Below are 14,193 nucleotides of genomic sequence, written 5' to 3'. Positions count from 1 at the left end.
TATATTTGATGGAACAGAGAGATAGAATTAGGCAACATCAACATCTTGGTAATGTCACACTCCAGATCCCCATTTGACACCTCCCTGCAGTTTTATGTAAATATTGAACAGCATGGGGGGGGGGATGGAACCCTGAGGGATCTTCCCAGCACAAGTCTTGTGTCATGGAGTAGAAGTTCTCCAGTGCTACTATCTGGAAGCAACTTGTGGCTAGGAGTGGAGTCACTGTAACATGCTGCTGCTGCTGGCAACTTGCAGAGAATATACACTGTGGTTAGTGACACTGAATGTCACTGAGAGGTCTAGGCAGTGGCGTAGCGTGGGGGGTGCAGGGGGGGCCAGCCGCACCGGGCGCAACATCTGGGGTTAGGGCAAATCCACAGGTTAGGGGGCGCAAATCCACGGGTTAGGGGGCGCAAATTACTTGCCTTGCCCCGGGTGCTGACAACCCACGCTACGCCACTGGGTCTAGGAGAATCAGCAGGCTTAGACCCCCCCCCCCCGTTTCTCTCATCCGTAGGCAAAGTGAGTATGGTTGGACTGTCTCTTAAATGTCCCATTTTCTGAGTTAATTTAAAATGGGTTAAAATGAGATTATAAGGGATGCTGCTTTCAGTGTGAATTGCTGAGCCATCAGTAGACTTGTGTAACATTGTAACTGTGTGGATTAATTGAAATCGCATTTGAAGTGGATCAAAATGCTTCATGTTCATTATAACGTAGTACCAAAGGAGCATCGTTTGCCCAATTTCCCCCTCAGTTTTCTCACTTCTTAGAAAATCACCATTTGACATTTGAATCCTTGGAGAGAGCCACAGACTAATATGTGGGACCTCTCTGGCGTATCTTTCCCTTATATAAATAGAAAATAAAGAAATGTTTTCCCCGTGGCAATTTGTTCCTTAAATAGGATTATTATTTCTAGATTTTGTCGGAGTTTGAAAGGAAACACTCAGTGAAGATAGAACAAATGACCAGAAGAGAGAGAAACTTGGCTGGCTGCTTGGTTGAGATTGGAAATGGATTGCTTGCCACATCATACTTGGCCATTGTCTCTTGGGAATCTCCCAATGACTGAACTGGTGCAATGGTGAGGGTTGGTGGCAGCTGGCTACCTTTGTTGCTCAGGGTGGCAAAGCACACGCTGATACTGTTCTCACAATGATGTTGGCTGTTGTGATCAGTGATTCTGCAGAGGCAGAGAAAGCAGCCAGCGAGAAAGATCTGTGGTTGCCTGGCAAACTGACTTCCTTGAGCCCACCACTAGTTTCAGCGAACCTGTACCCAAGGTGAGCTTGTGAGGTTCTTGTCTGTTTTTTTGCTGAATATACCCATGCAGGGGATGACTGGCAGTGGAAATGGAGCTCAGCCAGCCCAACTGCCACAGAAGAGCACTGGAACAGGTCACAGACATTAGCCAGATCAGGAAGTTACAGCCCTGTCTTCTGCATGCCTGTGCGTTCACACTCATAGCAGCCAACCAGGTGAACTCTACCATGCTCTTTAGCAAAGGGAAGCAGAGGGACTATGGGCTTTGTTTTCCAGTCTCTGTGTGCAGGAAAGAAGCCAGAGGCTGCATACCTCAGCAAGTTCTACTGAATTTTAAATATTCAGTCGTACCTTGGAAATTGAACGGAATCTGTTCCAGAAATCCATTCAAATTCCAAAATGTTCAAAAACCAAATTGTGGCTTCTGATTGGCTGCAGGAAGCTCCGCACCCAATCAAAAGCCATGGAAGCCCCGTCAGGTTTCGGGTTTCAAAAGAATGTTCGGGTTTCAAAAGAACATTCGCAAACCGGAACACTCACTTCCGGCTTTGCGGTGTTCGGTGGCCAAAATGTCCGAGTTCCACGGCATTCGGGATCCAAGGTACGACTGTACAGTGGTACCTCAGGTTACATACGCTTCAGTTACATATGCTTCAGGTTACAGACTCCGCTAACCCAGAAATATTACCTTGGGTTAAGAACTTTGCTTCAGGATGAGAATAGAAATCCGGTGGCGCGGCGGCAACGGGAGGCCCCATTAGCTAAAGTGGTGCTTCAGGTTAAAAACAATTTCAGGTTAAGAACAGACCTCTGGAACGAATTAAGTACTTAATCCAAGGTACCACTTTATATAATTTATATACTGCTTTATGCTTCAGGTAGTGAAAACATATATATCAGAGAATTACAAAGTTGGGAGTGACCCTGAGTGTCGTCTGGTCCAACCCCCTGCAATTCAGTTGTCCCATATGGGGATTGAACCTGCAACCTTGGTGTTATCAGACCCATGCTCTAACCAACTGAGCTATCCAGGCTTGATTATGAAAAACACCCACAAGAGTTTACAACACCCAGCGGGGCTTAGTTCTCAGACTGCTCGGGATCAGGCTGCATGTGTGGCAGAATTTGTTACGATGCAAATATATGGCTTGACATAAGTACATAGCTTGGCTCACTTTCTTGACTTACCTGCTCTTCATATAGGTTATGCTTTACTTTCTGACGGTGGCACAATTATAGCCTGGTTTGTATTGGGGGGCAGGGGGCTGTGTCTCTTGGTGACAAAGGATTTGTGAACAAACAGCACCACTTCCTATGGAGAGCAAGAAGGCGTTGCCTGGATGCAGCAATTTTGGCCACTTGGAGTTTCAGAGTGCTCTTCAAATGCAGCCCTGTGTAGAGCGCATCGCGGTGATAATAAATTATGATGGTGATGATGATGAAATGCCCTCCCATCAGATGTCAAGGAAATAAGCAGCTATCCTACTTTTAAAGGACATCTGAAGGCAGCCCTGTTTAGGGAACTTTTTAATGTTTAATGCTGTATTGTGTTTTTAATATTTGATTGGGAGCTGCCCAGAGTGGCTGGGGAAACCCAGCCATATGGGCGGGGTATGTATGCATGTATGTGTGTATGTATGTTGGTAAAGGTAAAGGGACCCCTGACCATTAGGTCCAGTCATGACCGACTCTGGGGTTGCGGCACTCATCTTGCTTTATTGGCCGAGGGAGCCGGCGTACAGCTTCTGGGTCATGTGGCCAGCATGACTAAGCCGCTTCTGGCGAACCAGAGCAGCACACGGAAACGCTGTTTACCTTCCCACTGGAGTGGTACCTATTTATCTACTTGCACTTTGACGTGCTTTCAAACTGCTAGGTTGGCAGGAGCAGGGACTGAGCAACGGGAGTTCACCCCATCGTGGGGATTCGAACCGCTGACCTTCTGATCAGCAAGTCCTAGGCTCTGTGGTTTAACCCACAGCACCACCCGCATCCCCTGTATGTATGTATGCATGTATAAATAACTATCCAGATACCATGTAACTAAAGCATGCGTTACCATGGCCATTTCTGCAGTCTCTAGGGATGGGCGTAGTTGGCATGCCAGCCTCAGCTAGGCATAGGCACTCTTTTATATGCCACCATCCCCCTTTACAGTCTGCAGAGTGGGTCACAAGACACAACTGCCTCTGTGTTGTGGGGTACCTCTGACTACGTTAGATTGTAGGACTCGAAAGTGCTCCAGATTTGCCCCCTGAGCTGCTGCTGTAAAATGTATTACCCACCCTTCACCAGCAGGTCGCCCAGGGTTGGTTGCAACAATTGAAAATGCAGCATTAAAAACGGTTGCAACACATCACGGTCATAGGAATATTTCCCCAGCTTTACTCTTACATGCAATTAGAAACGATGCTTCTGAATTTTAACACATCATGCATTGAGCCCTTTTCTGAGGGGGGGGGGGACTTCTGAAATTGTATTTTTTAATAATGTTGGTATGTCGTTTTCGTTCTGAGGGTTGGAATAGAAATGGTTTGTAATAATATAGAGTTGACGCCATCTGCCACCTCTCCTCCTCCACTGTTAATGCCAGTGCTCTAGCTTATCAACCTTTTTTATATCAGCCTCCTGCGCTCTTTGAATCCCCCCACTCCACCACTTTCCTGGGCCTCTGAAGTCTGTAGGGGGAATACACATAGCCCGAAGGCAGGAATAACCTTGTTCTTGGAAGAGGAGGTCTTTGGTCAATTGTCTGTCAAATATGTTTAATATATTCAGATGTGTAGAGTAAGGCCTCTTTTATACTCAGTAAGATATAAACTAGATCAGCATTTCTGGTTCAATAGTAAGCAAGCTTTCGTGTTGCATATTGGGATTATTTAAATCTGTCCAGTTTCATCATTTCCCTCCAAAGCTAGCACACCAGGGTGGAAGTTCCTAGCCTATTCCTCTTTCTGACATGCTTACTTTTAAACATTCAAGGCAGTTTTTGACTCCTAGCAGCATCGTAATACCTGATCTCCCATCTGCATCCTGAAGTGATACGCTTCTAGTCTGTAAAGCCTGAAAACCCAGAATGATGTGGGTGGTGCCAGCTGTCATCATTGTTTAACTGGGAAGAACCTCACTGGTTGGTTCTGACTATTCTGGTTCTACTGTTCCATATATAGTGGTAAGTGAAGAAGCCTGGAGAACCCAGTAGGCGTCCATTCTCAAGCATGGATTTGAACTCTGGGCCCATGCCAACTCTCTCTCAAGTCTATTTTTGATGCAACCATTTTGGCCCTGCTGGGTTTTTTGGAAGTAATCTACTGGATGAGATCATTGTGCTCTGAATTTTAGCAGTAGGAGTTAAAACATGAGAGAAGGAATGGAATCCTGTAGGATTTCCCATCTCTGCTGTATGTTCCATAACAGAATGTTGGCAGCATTGGAAGCTGGCAAATTTACACAAGAATGCATCTATGTTCCTCCGGGAATATGCTAACTGCGGTGGAAACCTTTTACAGGAGACACGGTGTTACATTTTGCTAAAATGTTGAACTAGTCCAAAGTCAAATATGAAAGGATTCTGTTGATTTGGTTTATTTCTTAAAGATTCATTTCTTAAGCTGTTTTGCCACACACTAATACTTTCTACTACTAAAGCAATGTTTTTGTATGGGTCTAACATTTGTGACAACCCTCCCCCCAATTCCCTCCCTACCTGATGCTGCTTTTTAATTTTCATTTGAATCACCACCTTTCATTGGAGTCAAGCGAATTATTTCATATTTCATATATATCAAGCGAATTATTTTTGCTGTTTGGAAGGTGCCAAGGAATTTGAGCATGGTGGGATTTAAAAATAAAATACAAAATATATATCATGCTGTTTACAAAGCATCCCAAAGTATATGTGTGTGGCTGGCAGAGCCCAATCAACATAGTGAATGTTGGCTGCTTGTTAAAAATAAATGCTTGCTCGGAGGAGTTTTGTTCTTGTGAAACAAGGATGGTGACAAACATTTAGTAATCAAAATACTGCATTACTGTTGTTGCCAGTTCATTGCCCCTGTATTGCACATGTATAACAAAACGAATTGTGCAGTCAGTGGGGCAAGAAATATCCACAACCTGATCTTAGAAGTAGATTGCATTGCAATGAACTAATACAATCGTTTCTTTTCTTTCGTCACCTACGTCTCTGAGCATTATACGTGACATGATTCGGGTTAGTCAGAAGAGGTCCCCTGTCTTACACTGTGCCTGGCTGCTTGCAAGGGAGCTGTGTGCTAATGGTTAACTGGGATGCTTAGCATAATCACTCTGCTAGTCTGTAGAAGAGGGGAGGTGATTATCACTAAGAACAGATGGGCAGGGTCCAAAACATTGCCAGATTCTGCACCAGCTACATTTCACTGTAGGTTGTTCTAGCTTCTAATTTTTTTATATATATATAGAAAAAACAAAGTCTTGTGTGTATGTGTGTGTGTTTTCCCCCCTTCTGGCATTTTTTAAAAAAGAACTCGCTGAACTAAAGGTTGTTGACTGACGACTTTCCAGCTAAGCTCGCAAATGCAGGCATGGGGGAATTCACATGCTGTCAGTCTCCTCTCTGAATGGATGGGGCAGATGCAATTTTCTGCAGTTGCCTCCCTGAAATGTATGGGAGGATTTGCCTGTAAGCATAGTGCTCTGGCTCTGCCTCTTTCTGTAGCTCCTTGTGGATTTTATTGAGTCTGTGAGCAGAAATGATTTTCTCTGATATGAGCACTGTCTCTGGGTCCCCAAAGGTATATCCTCCGAATGGAACTCGGTTTTATACTTTCCAGGTAAGTGAGCTTTAATTACTCAAGTTATTAGGAAGTTAATTGCTCTTAAAAGTTTTTTTGGGGGCGAGATGCAAGGGAAAACAGAACATGAGGTTTTCAAGTATTCAGCAGTAGATATTTGAAAATAACATAGTTTTGCCCCCAGCAAAGTAAAGGTTATCTGTCATTTTAGATGAAACCAGGAAGAGTGTGTTCATATTATTAATTATTATTATTATTTATTATTGCAGTGCTGTGCATAAAATGTGCTCGATCATAAGATTTTAGAAATTATTATTTCTCAGGTAGAAATGTGTTTTTTGTATTTCTTAGGCAGGAGTTGCAAGAGCATTCCTGAAATAGTTGCAGTGTGCTAATAATGTACGATATACAGTAATGCTTTGCGAAAGTTTGCATGATATACTTGGAGAAGAGGAAAGGGGTTTCTACAACCTTAAAGCCCCAGCTATTGATGTCTGGCTTTTTCTTGGGATCATTTTGGATGGCAGGAACAGTTATGCATGCCAAGGGGAAGTGTTATCTACTGTTAGATTATCAGGCTCTCTAGTTTATCAGCTAAGTTCAGCTAAAATGAATGACATTTTCTTCATTGCTTACAAAGAATGGTAAGAAATCATTCCCCATTTATTGGTATGCCTGAGCTGTAAAGCTGACATTCTCTTAGCTACATCCCCTTGTCATTTGATTAAACGAAATCCCTAATGCTATGCTTTAAGATAAATATGTAATCTCCCCCACACACTCGGTTTCTACCCCCCACTCAATTATTCAGAAGAAAAGGGGAACAAATAAACACAACAGATCAAGTCTAAAGATATCTGTCTCTCTACAGCAATCCACACACAGCATTATTTAAAATTGCAATGCCTTTTTCATTTCATCCTCTTTATATGGTCAGGATTAAAATAAAGCTCTCCATGCTTCGTTTTGAATCCATTGTTGTTTTGGCAGTTACAAAGTAATAATCTGTGATGGGTCTTTAATGATTTAATCATAATTAAATAAGGAACAAAATGCTTAGGCTAAAATCTATAACATGCAAAGCAATCCATCTCACTCACTGACTCTGGAAGTATATTTGTGTTTGTTTCAGGTCATATTCCTTTCCTCTATTGTGGTGCTATTTTTAACCCTGTCATCCTGCCCTTTTCTACATTGATATCTGCTGATAGCTGAAGGCTGTGCTGAAACAGTGTGTTATCTTTCACACAGTGATATTCTGCCGATCCTGGCAGTGATTCAGGAATGTGACTGTTCCAAAGTTTGGTCATTTCCAGATTGGTTAATTCTCCCTCTCCCTACAGACACACAACTGAAACTCTGCAGTCTCCCATACTGTGTGTGTTCCTGTATATTCTCAGTGTATTGAACCCTGTTCCATGGACAGATGTTGCTGCACTCATCTCTCATAAGCCACAGCCAACATGGCCATGGATGGTGGGAGGAGTTGTCCAACAACAGCTTCTCAATTTTTCTGCCCCAGCCCTTTTCCTACTTGCCTCCAACCCATACCAAATAAGTTTTCAACTTCTTTTTTTAATTTTAAAACTTAACAGTAATCCTTTACCCTGATGGGCAGGTCTGTGCACCTAAACAAAACTTAAGTGGGCATAACTATGGCCTTGGAATTATTTGCCTGGTGGGTTCCACCAGACCACAATGCTGCAGGCCTCTCCTCTCTGAAAGATCTTAAAGCTCACCTGCTTTCAGTGACTTTCCCATGAAGGGCTTAAAAAAATAATAATAGAAATGGTTTGTGGACTTTGATTATATTTTAGTCATTTTGGAGGGGCTACCTGATTTATTAGTTTCTTGATTCGCAGTGTTTTTATTATATCACTGCATAGTATTATAAGCTGCCTTGAAAGGGTCTACTCCGAAAGGTAGCATATATTAAAAAATTTAATACATAAAAACAGGTGCTTTATGAAGAGATGCACATGAGGGTTGTAGATGCCCCATTCCAGGCATTTTCTGTCTCACAGAAGAGAACATAGGAAGCCTGGGAGATTTGAAGCTCTCTAAGCACGTTGAACTTCTCAGATCTAGAGCCCAAATTCCAAGGATGAAAATTCAGTACTGTACATTCATTCCCTTGTATTACATTAGAAATGTTCAGCCAGATCGACTGTAACACCACAATATTTATGCTTGAGTTATTAATTTATTTTTGTTTTATAGGCCATGATTCAGAGAGCTCTCTTAGGTGTGCTGGGGCTGCTAACTTCTCCTCTTTAGGCAGCAGCCCATTCCCAAGCCACACCATAAAACACTCCTGAAACTGCACAGACAAGGCAGGGCATGGAATGGAATGGAATGGAATGGGGAAAACAAGTAATCGTGAATTGGTCACATTCTGAATTATGGCCACAGACAGCAGAAGTATTAAATCTTAAGGCAGAACACCCGGTTTAAAGCGCTCTATTAAAAATGGATGCCTTGTTAAAACATGAAGTTAGGATGCATATCTCACTTGTAACCTCCTCCCCTTCCACCACACCCCAACAACTTCTTCCCCTTGACTGAAGATTCGATATAGTACCAAAGGGTACTATATCTTTTATATTTTATCTTTGGGATAAGTTACTTACAGTGAAATCTTAGGCATTTTTCCTGAGAAGTAGATTCATTTGGGTTCAACTGTAGCTGCTGCATGAAAGGAAGGTGGCATTTTTGTTGTTGTACATATGGCAGCAAAGGATACAGTATATGTTTTATCCAGAATGTATCTACTGTTTATCTCAGCCATTTATACTGCCATGTAGCTATAATGAATAGTTTCCTTACACACTTGTACTTATTCGTTAAAGGTCCCTGGTTCCAATAACATCTGAGATACTGTGCTTCTTTCAAAATGTTGTGGGTTCCCGCATTGCCCAGAAGTTTTCCTCTGTCCCCATGTGGGTGTTGGTGGAGTGGGGCGGGGACTGGCACAGCCACTTAGGCATGAAGTTAGCATGCCTAAGTGGTGACATCACCCAACAGCAGTGTCAGTGGGCTCCTGTGGGTGGTACCTTTTACCGTGGAATGCGGGTGGCGCTGTGGTCTAAACCACTGAGCCTCTTGGGCTTGCCAATCAGAAGGTCAGCAGCTTGAATCCCTGCGACAGGGTGAGCTCCCGTTGCTCTGTCCCAGCTCCTGCCAACCTAGCAGTTCAAAAGCACACCAGTGCAAGTAGATAAACAGGAACTGCTGCAGTGGGAAGGTAAACGGCGTTTCCTTGCTGGTTTCCATCACAGAAGCAGTTTAGTCATGCTGTCCACATGACCCAGAAAGCTGTCTGTGGACAAACGCCGGCTACCTTGGCCTGAAAACAAAATGAGTGCTGCAACCCCATAGTCGCCTTTGGCTGGACTTAACCATCCAAGGGTCCTTTATGTTTTTTACTTTTACTTCTACTTTTGTTACTTTCTGCATGTGCTGGAAGCCACCCAGAGTGGCTGGAGAAACCCAGCCTGATAGGTGGGATGTAATAAAAAACCTCCCCAAAAATATATTATTATTATTATTATTATTATTATTCAGAACCTTTTCCCTCTGGTCCACTCCTGGGCCATAAATCGAAGGTCCAGACTAGGGCTTTGCCATTGGATACCATGTTTCATGAGTCCCAAGGGTATTCGAATTAAGATGTTGTGACTAGTTTTACATTCCCACACTTCTTCCTTTTCAACCTGGCATTATACAGAGTGCATGCCATACTGAGCATTGTGGGGTGGGGGTGGGGGACCCAGTCAACCAAACTGTTCTTCAAGTCCTACTAAGTTGCCCTCAGAACTGGATTTGAGGCTATGGACTGTGCAAGAGTTCTCAAGAAGAGCACTATCTATCTCATCCACCATTTGTAAACATTGCTGTACCAGCAAGCACTTTCTCCACCACATGTTAAACACAAAGCTCCTATACTTGTGAGCTTAGGGCCCAATAAAAGTGAAATGGGGTGGAAACAGACCTGAGACAGCTCTCAGTAGGCATCAGCTTTCGTTTACCATAGATCCAGTTTCATAGAGTTGGTTCAGTGTGTTTGTGAATTATAGGAACTGGCTATAATGGGATTTTGACAAACTGGTTGCGTCAGAAAATGGATCTGCACCACTGAATTTACTGTGGTGTCACTGCAGTTGAGCAGGTAGATTTGTGGACATGTAGAACTGGGTGACAGAGCTTGGAATATCGTGAAGGGCTGGGGTGGAAGAGAATTATTTCCCTTTCCATCTCCTTTCCATCTGACACCCTCAGTTTTTGTCTCTTATACTGACTACAAGTTCTTCATAATTCCCTCACTTACCCCTTGACTTGTTATGTGTCTTTCTAAACTCTTTGATCATCAGCTAAGTTTTAGTCAAAACCGGGTTCCTGCGCAAGTCCCTTTAATCTGCAACTGTTTAATCGTGTAAGTAGCCTCAAGTCTATTAATAGTCCTGCTGATGTTTTGTGTTTAAAATTAGTCCAGATGTGATATTTGCTAATATTTACAAGTAATACTGTTAAAATAAGCCTGCATCACATTTGCATATTCAGTATATCCAGCCAGCAAAGTTTATATATTTATATATAGAAACACACACGCACATACTGGAAATAAGATATTGTTAAACACACAAGGCACATGAGTCATATTTCCCTTATATAAATTTACCTGCTATTGGTTATCCATTAGGCAGAGCAGAGGGTATTGTGGATTTTTAAATGAAATCTATCCTTTTCAAATGTATTCTTTTACATGCTGAGTTTAATTACAAAGTGATGAAATGCATATGCAGTTTAGAAAAATGCTTCATTTGTATGCGTTTTATCACCTGCCTATTTTTATTCTTTGTGCCAATTATTTGCTTATATTTTCTTGAGTACAGCACAGTTAAGAAAGAAGGCTTGGAGTTGACATACAGTGGTACCTCGGGTTACATACGCTTCAGGTTACAGACTCCGCTAACCCAGAAATAGTACCTCGGGTTAAGAACTTTGCTTCAGGATGAGAATAGAAATCGTGCTCCGGCGGCGCAGCAGCAGCAGGAGGCCCCATTAGCTAAAGTGGTGCTTCAGGTTAAGAACAGTTTCAGGTTAAGAATTGACCTCAAGAACGAATTAAGTACGTAACCAAAGGTACCACTGTGTACAAGACACTCAGTGGTGAAAAGCTCCATAAGATTATGACAATCCCACCAATAAGATTCGCAATCAAAGGTTCTTCCTCTTGCATATTTTTTCCAGCTGGTTATGTTAATGCAGACATTTTCCTGCAGATTAGTTTCAGTGTTTATAAAATTAAATTTTCATTTACCACATGAATGAAAGTGAATAAATATAACTTCATTTAAGTATTTTTTTTTAAAAAACCAACAACCCCAAAACCTGCACCTTTTAATTCAGTTTCTGATGCATAGTAAAATGCTAAATATTCTGGAAGCAATTTACATTACTTAATTGTTTAATGATTATATTTAGACATATGTGTATCTATAAATGACATATCTACACAAACCTTTTTTTTTAACCTGAATAGATTGCTGTACACATTGGATCCTGTTTCATCCAAAGTTGAACTACTTATTGGGATCAGAACGGTTCTCTAAAGGAGGATCCAGTGGGGTTTTCTCAGTCAAAGAAATTACAGTGGTATCTCGGGTTACAGATGCTTCAGGTTACAGACTCCACTAATCCAGAAATAGTACCTTGGGTTAAGAACTTTACTTCAGGATGAGAACAGAAATCACGCAGCGGTGGCACGGTGGCAGCAGGAGGCCCCATTAGCTAAAGTGGTACCTCAGGTTAAGAACAGTTTCAGGTTAAGAACGGACCCCCAGAACAAATTAAGTTCTTAACCCGAGGTACCACTGTAAAAGGGAATGCTGAGGGAGGGCACACACAGGAGCACATAGATGCCATGTGACAATAGGAATGGATTAAGATTTATGCCATATTGAGTAAAGGAAAGAAATGTGTTAAATTTAACATGCAGTTGAATATTGGATACTTCATATTTCGCTTGATGAGTGTCACATTTTTCTGGTGGACAAAGATGGTGCCGTACTGCTATGAAAATACAGTCTTCCTAAATAGAAAGTGATAGCTCCATCTCTTTAAAAGTGTGGACTAGATGTCTGTATTCTGCTTCTGCATTGCAAGTAGTTTTCTAGACCATTTCAGACAGTCTACCCATGCTTGGTGTTGGTGTTATAAGAAAAGTTCTGCTGGAGCAGACCAAAGGGATATCTAGCCGAGCTTCCAGTTCCCCACAGTGGCCAACCACATGATGCTAAGAAGCCCACAACCAGCACATGAGGGCAATAACCTTCTCCTGTGGCTGTTCTCATTTGGGGGCACCCTGCCTTTTAAAGCCTTCTAAGTTGGTGGCAGTCACTACATCTTCTGTTAGCAGATTCCAAAATGTAACTATGCGCTGGGTAGGAAAACCCCCTATTATTCTCATTCCCAGTTATTGAACTTATTTGTCACTTGCTGCCTAAACGACTCAACTTTTAAAAACATAAACATAAATGCACTATACCATAAAAGAAACAAGGGTTGCAAATTCTACACATGTACATCATGTGAAGGGAAGGTGAGCTTTAATCTTCAACCTGTGCTCAGAAATCATGTGTGATGTACAATTTCAAAAGTTCAGTGGGACCTTTCTTTGAAAAACGTATTATTCAAGTGTATCATTCGTTTAGCAATGCAAGTTAAACAGAAGAGCCAAACTCTTTTTTGAAGTTTTTGCACTGATTTGAACATGTAGGGGTTGTTGCAAATAGCATCAGGCTGATAAGTAAGGGGGTGGAGGGAAGAAATCAAGCAACAGCCCTGAGAAGAATTCCTTCTCTGAAGCTATTTGCTTTGGGGGAAATCTCCCACTGAAGCCATTTCATGTCACATCTAGTTTGGCCCAAATAAGGGGAATTTCCAGATTCAGAATTTTGTATCTCAGTTTAACTTGTACTAAGCTAAGGAAGAAGTTAGGCTGCTGTCCCATCTGGATCTAAAGTGATGCTGGTAATAGTAAAAGTACCAGGAACTGTGGCGCCACCACAACCCTGTGTTCTGCTTCTGAGCCCAGCTGATTTCTGCTTGTGGGCTTCTGATCCCTATTCTAGGCTTTCCTTGGAAAAACAGTAAACTTCAATTAGAGGATGCATTCTTACATCTCATTGTGCAACCAACATTAGTCAGCGCAAGACATTTGAATAGATACGTTCTTTAGCCTGTTGTGTTGTTTTGTGATTGTAGCAATATTCGTCTCATCTTCTGAAATGTTGTGGGGCTGGCATGCACTTGAGCAATCTGCCTGTAGAAGCAAGTTGAAATATGTTCACAACGGTGTCCAAATAATTGGAAATGTTGTGTGAAAGTCCTTTATCAGTCAAAAGGATGTGTGCTTATCAGTGCCTCATTGACACTGAGTTTATTAGATTTATGAAACGAAATATTGTAGAGACTCGCGCTGCTCTGTTATGCAGAGTGGCTCTTCTCTTAGCTTTGGTATGAATGGAGATAGCATCCATGATTTAGTGGCATTCCTTTAAGAAAACTGATTATAAACCCTAATATTCAGAGGAGTCTGCTGGACTATAAAAGCCTTGAATAGGGCTAGCCAACACGGGTCCCTCCAGATGTATTTTGAGCTACATCTTCCATCCTCCTTGACCATTTGGCCATGGAAGTCTAGCAACATCTGGATAGCATCATGTTGGCTACTGTTTACCTAGAGAATGATGCAGTAGATATTTAGATACTTTATTAATTTAAGGCATTTATATACTGCTTAATTACAAAGGTTTCTAGTACTTTACATACAAGGGTAACCAACATAGTGGCACGTCATATATTGCTAGACTCCAACTCCCATCAGCCCCAGGCAACTTGGCCATTGGCCAGGGATTCTGAGACGTAGTCCAACAGTATCTAGAAGGCACCATGTTGTCTCCCCTTGTCTAGAATAAAGTTGTGCATTATTCCCACCCATTCTCCTCATCTGTGTTTATGGACTTGGAGCTTTATTTAAAAAAATTATAAGCCACCTTTCTTCAAATGTCATTAAGGATAATTTTAAAATATTCATTAAAACTCATACAATATAAAGCACAACATACAACATAGCAGCAGGATAAAA

At 42.0% G+C, this 14,193-nt stretch overlaps 1 protein-coding gene across 9 annotated transcripts in view; it reads left to right on the top strand.

Moving 5' to 3' along the window:
- The window catches only part of PPFIA2 (PPFI scaffold protein A2), a 269,557-nt gene that overhangs the window by 76,207 nt on the left and 179,157 nt on the right, over positions 1 to 14,193 (top strand). For 2 of the 9 annotated variants that reach the window (XM_077934771.1, XM_077934768.1), the window contains exon 1: positions 5,682 to 6,083. The exons of the other annotated variants lie outside the window; for them this stretch is intronic. In XM_077934771.1, the coding sequence (XP_077790897.1) occupies positions 6,003 to 6,083 (81 nt within the window). In that variant the 5' untranslated portion in view covers positions 5,682 to 6,002. Of the gene's footprint in view, positions 1 to 5,681; positions 6,084 to 14,193 lie in introns of those variants that run through there. 9 annotated transcript variants of the gene reach the window in all.

This window comes from Podarcis muralis, chromosome 10 (genome assembly GCF_964188315.1).
Source record: "Podarcis muralis chromosome 10, rPodMur119.hap1.1, whole genome shotgun sequence".
NCBI classification, from domain to species: domain Eukaryota; kingdom Metazoa; phylum Chordata; class Lepidosauria; order Squamata; family Lacertidae; genus Podarcis; species Podarcis muralis.
The sequence above is the reverse complement of the archived record's forward strand: the minus strand, read 5'-3'. Positions and strand labels throughout refer to the sequence as shown.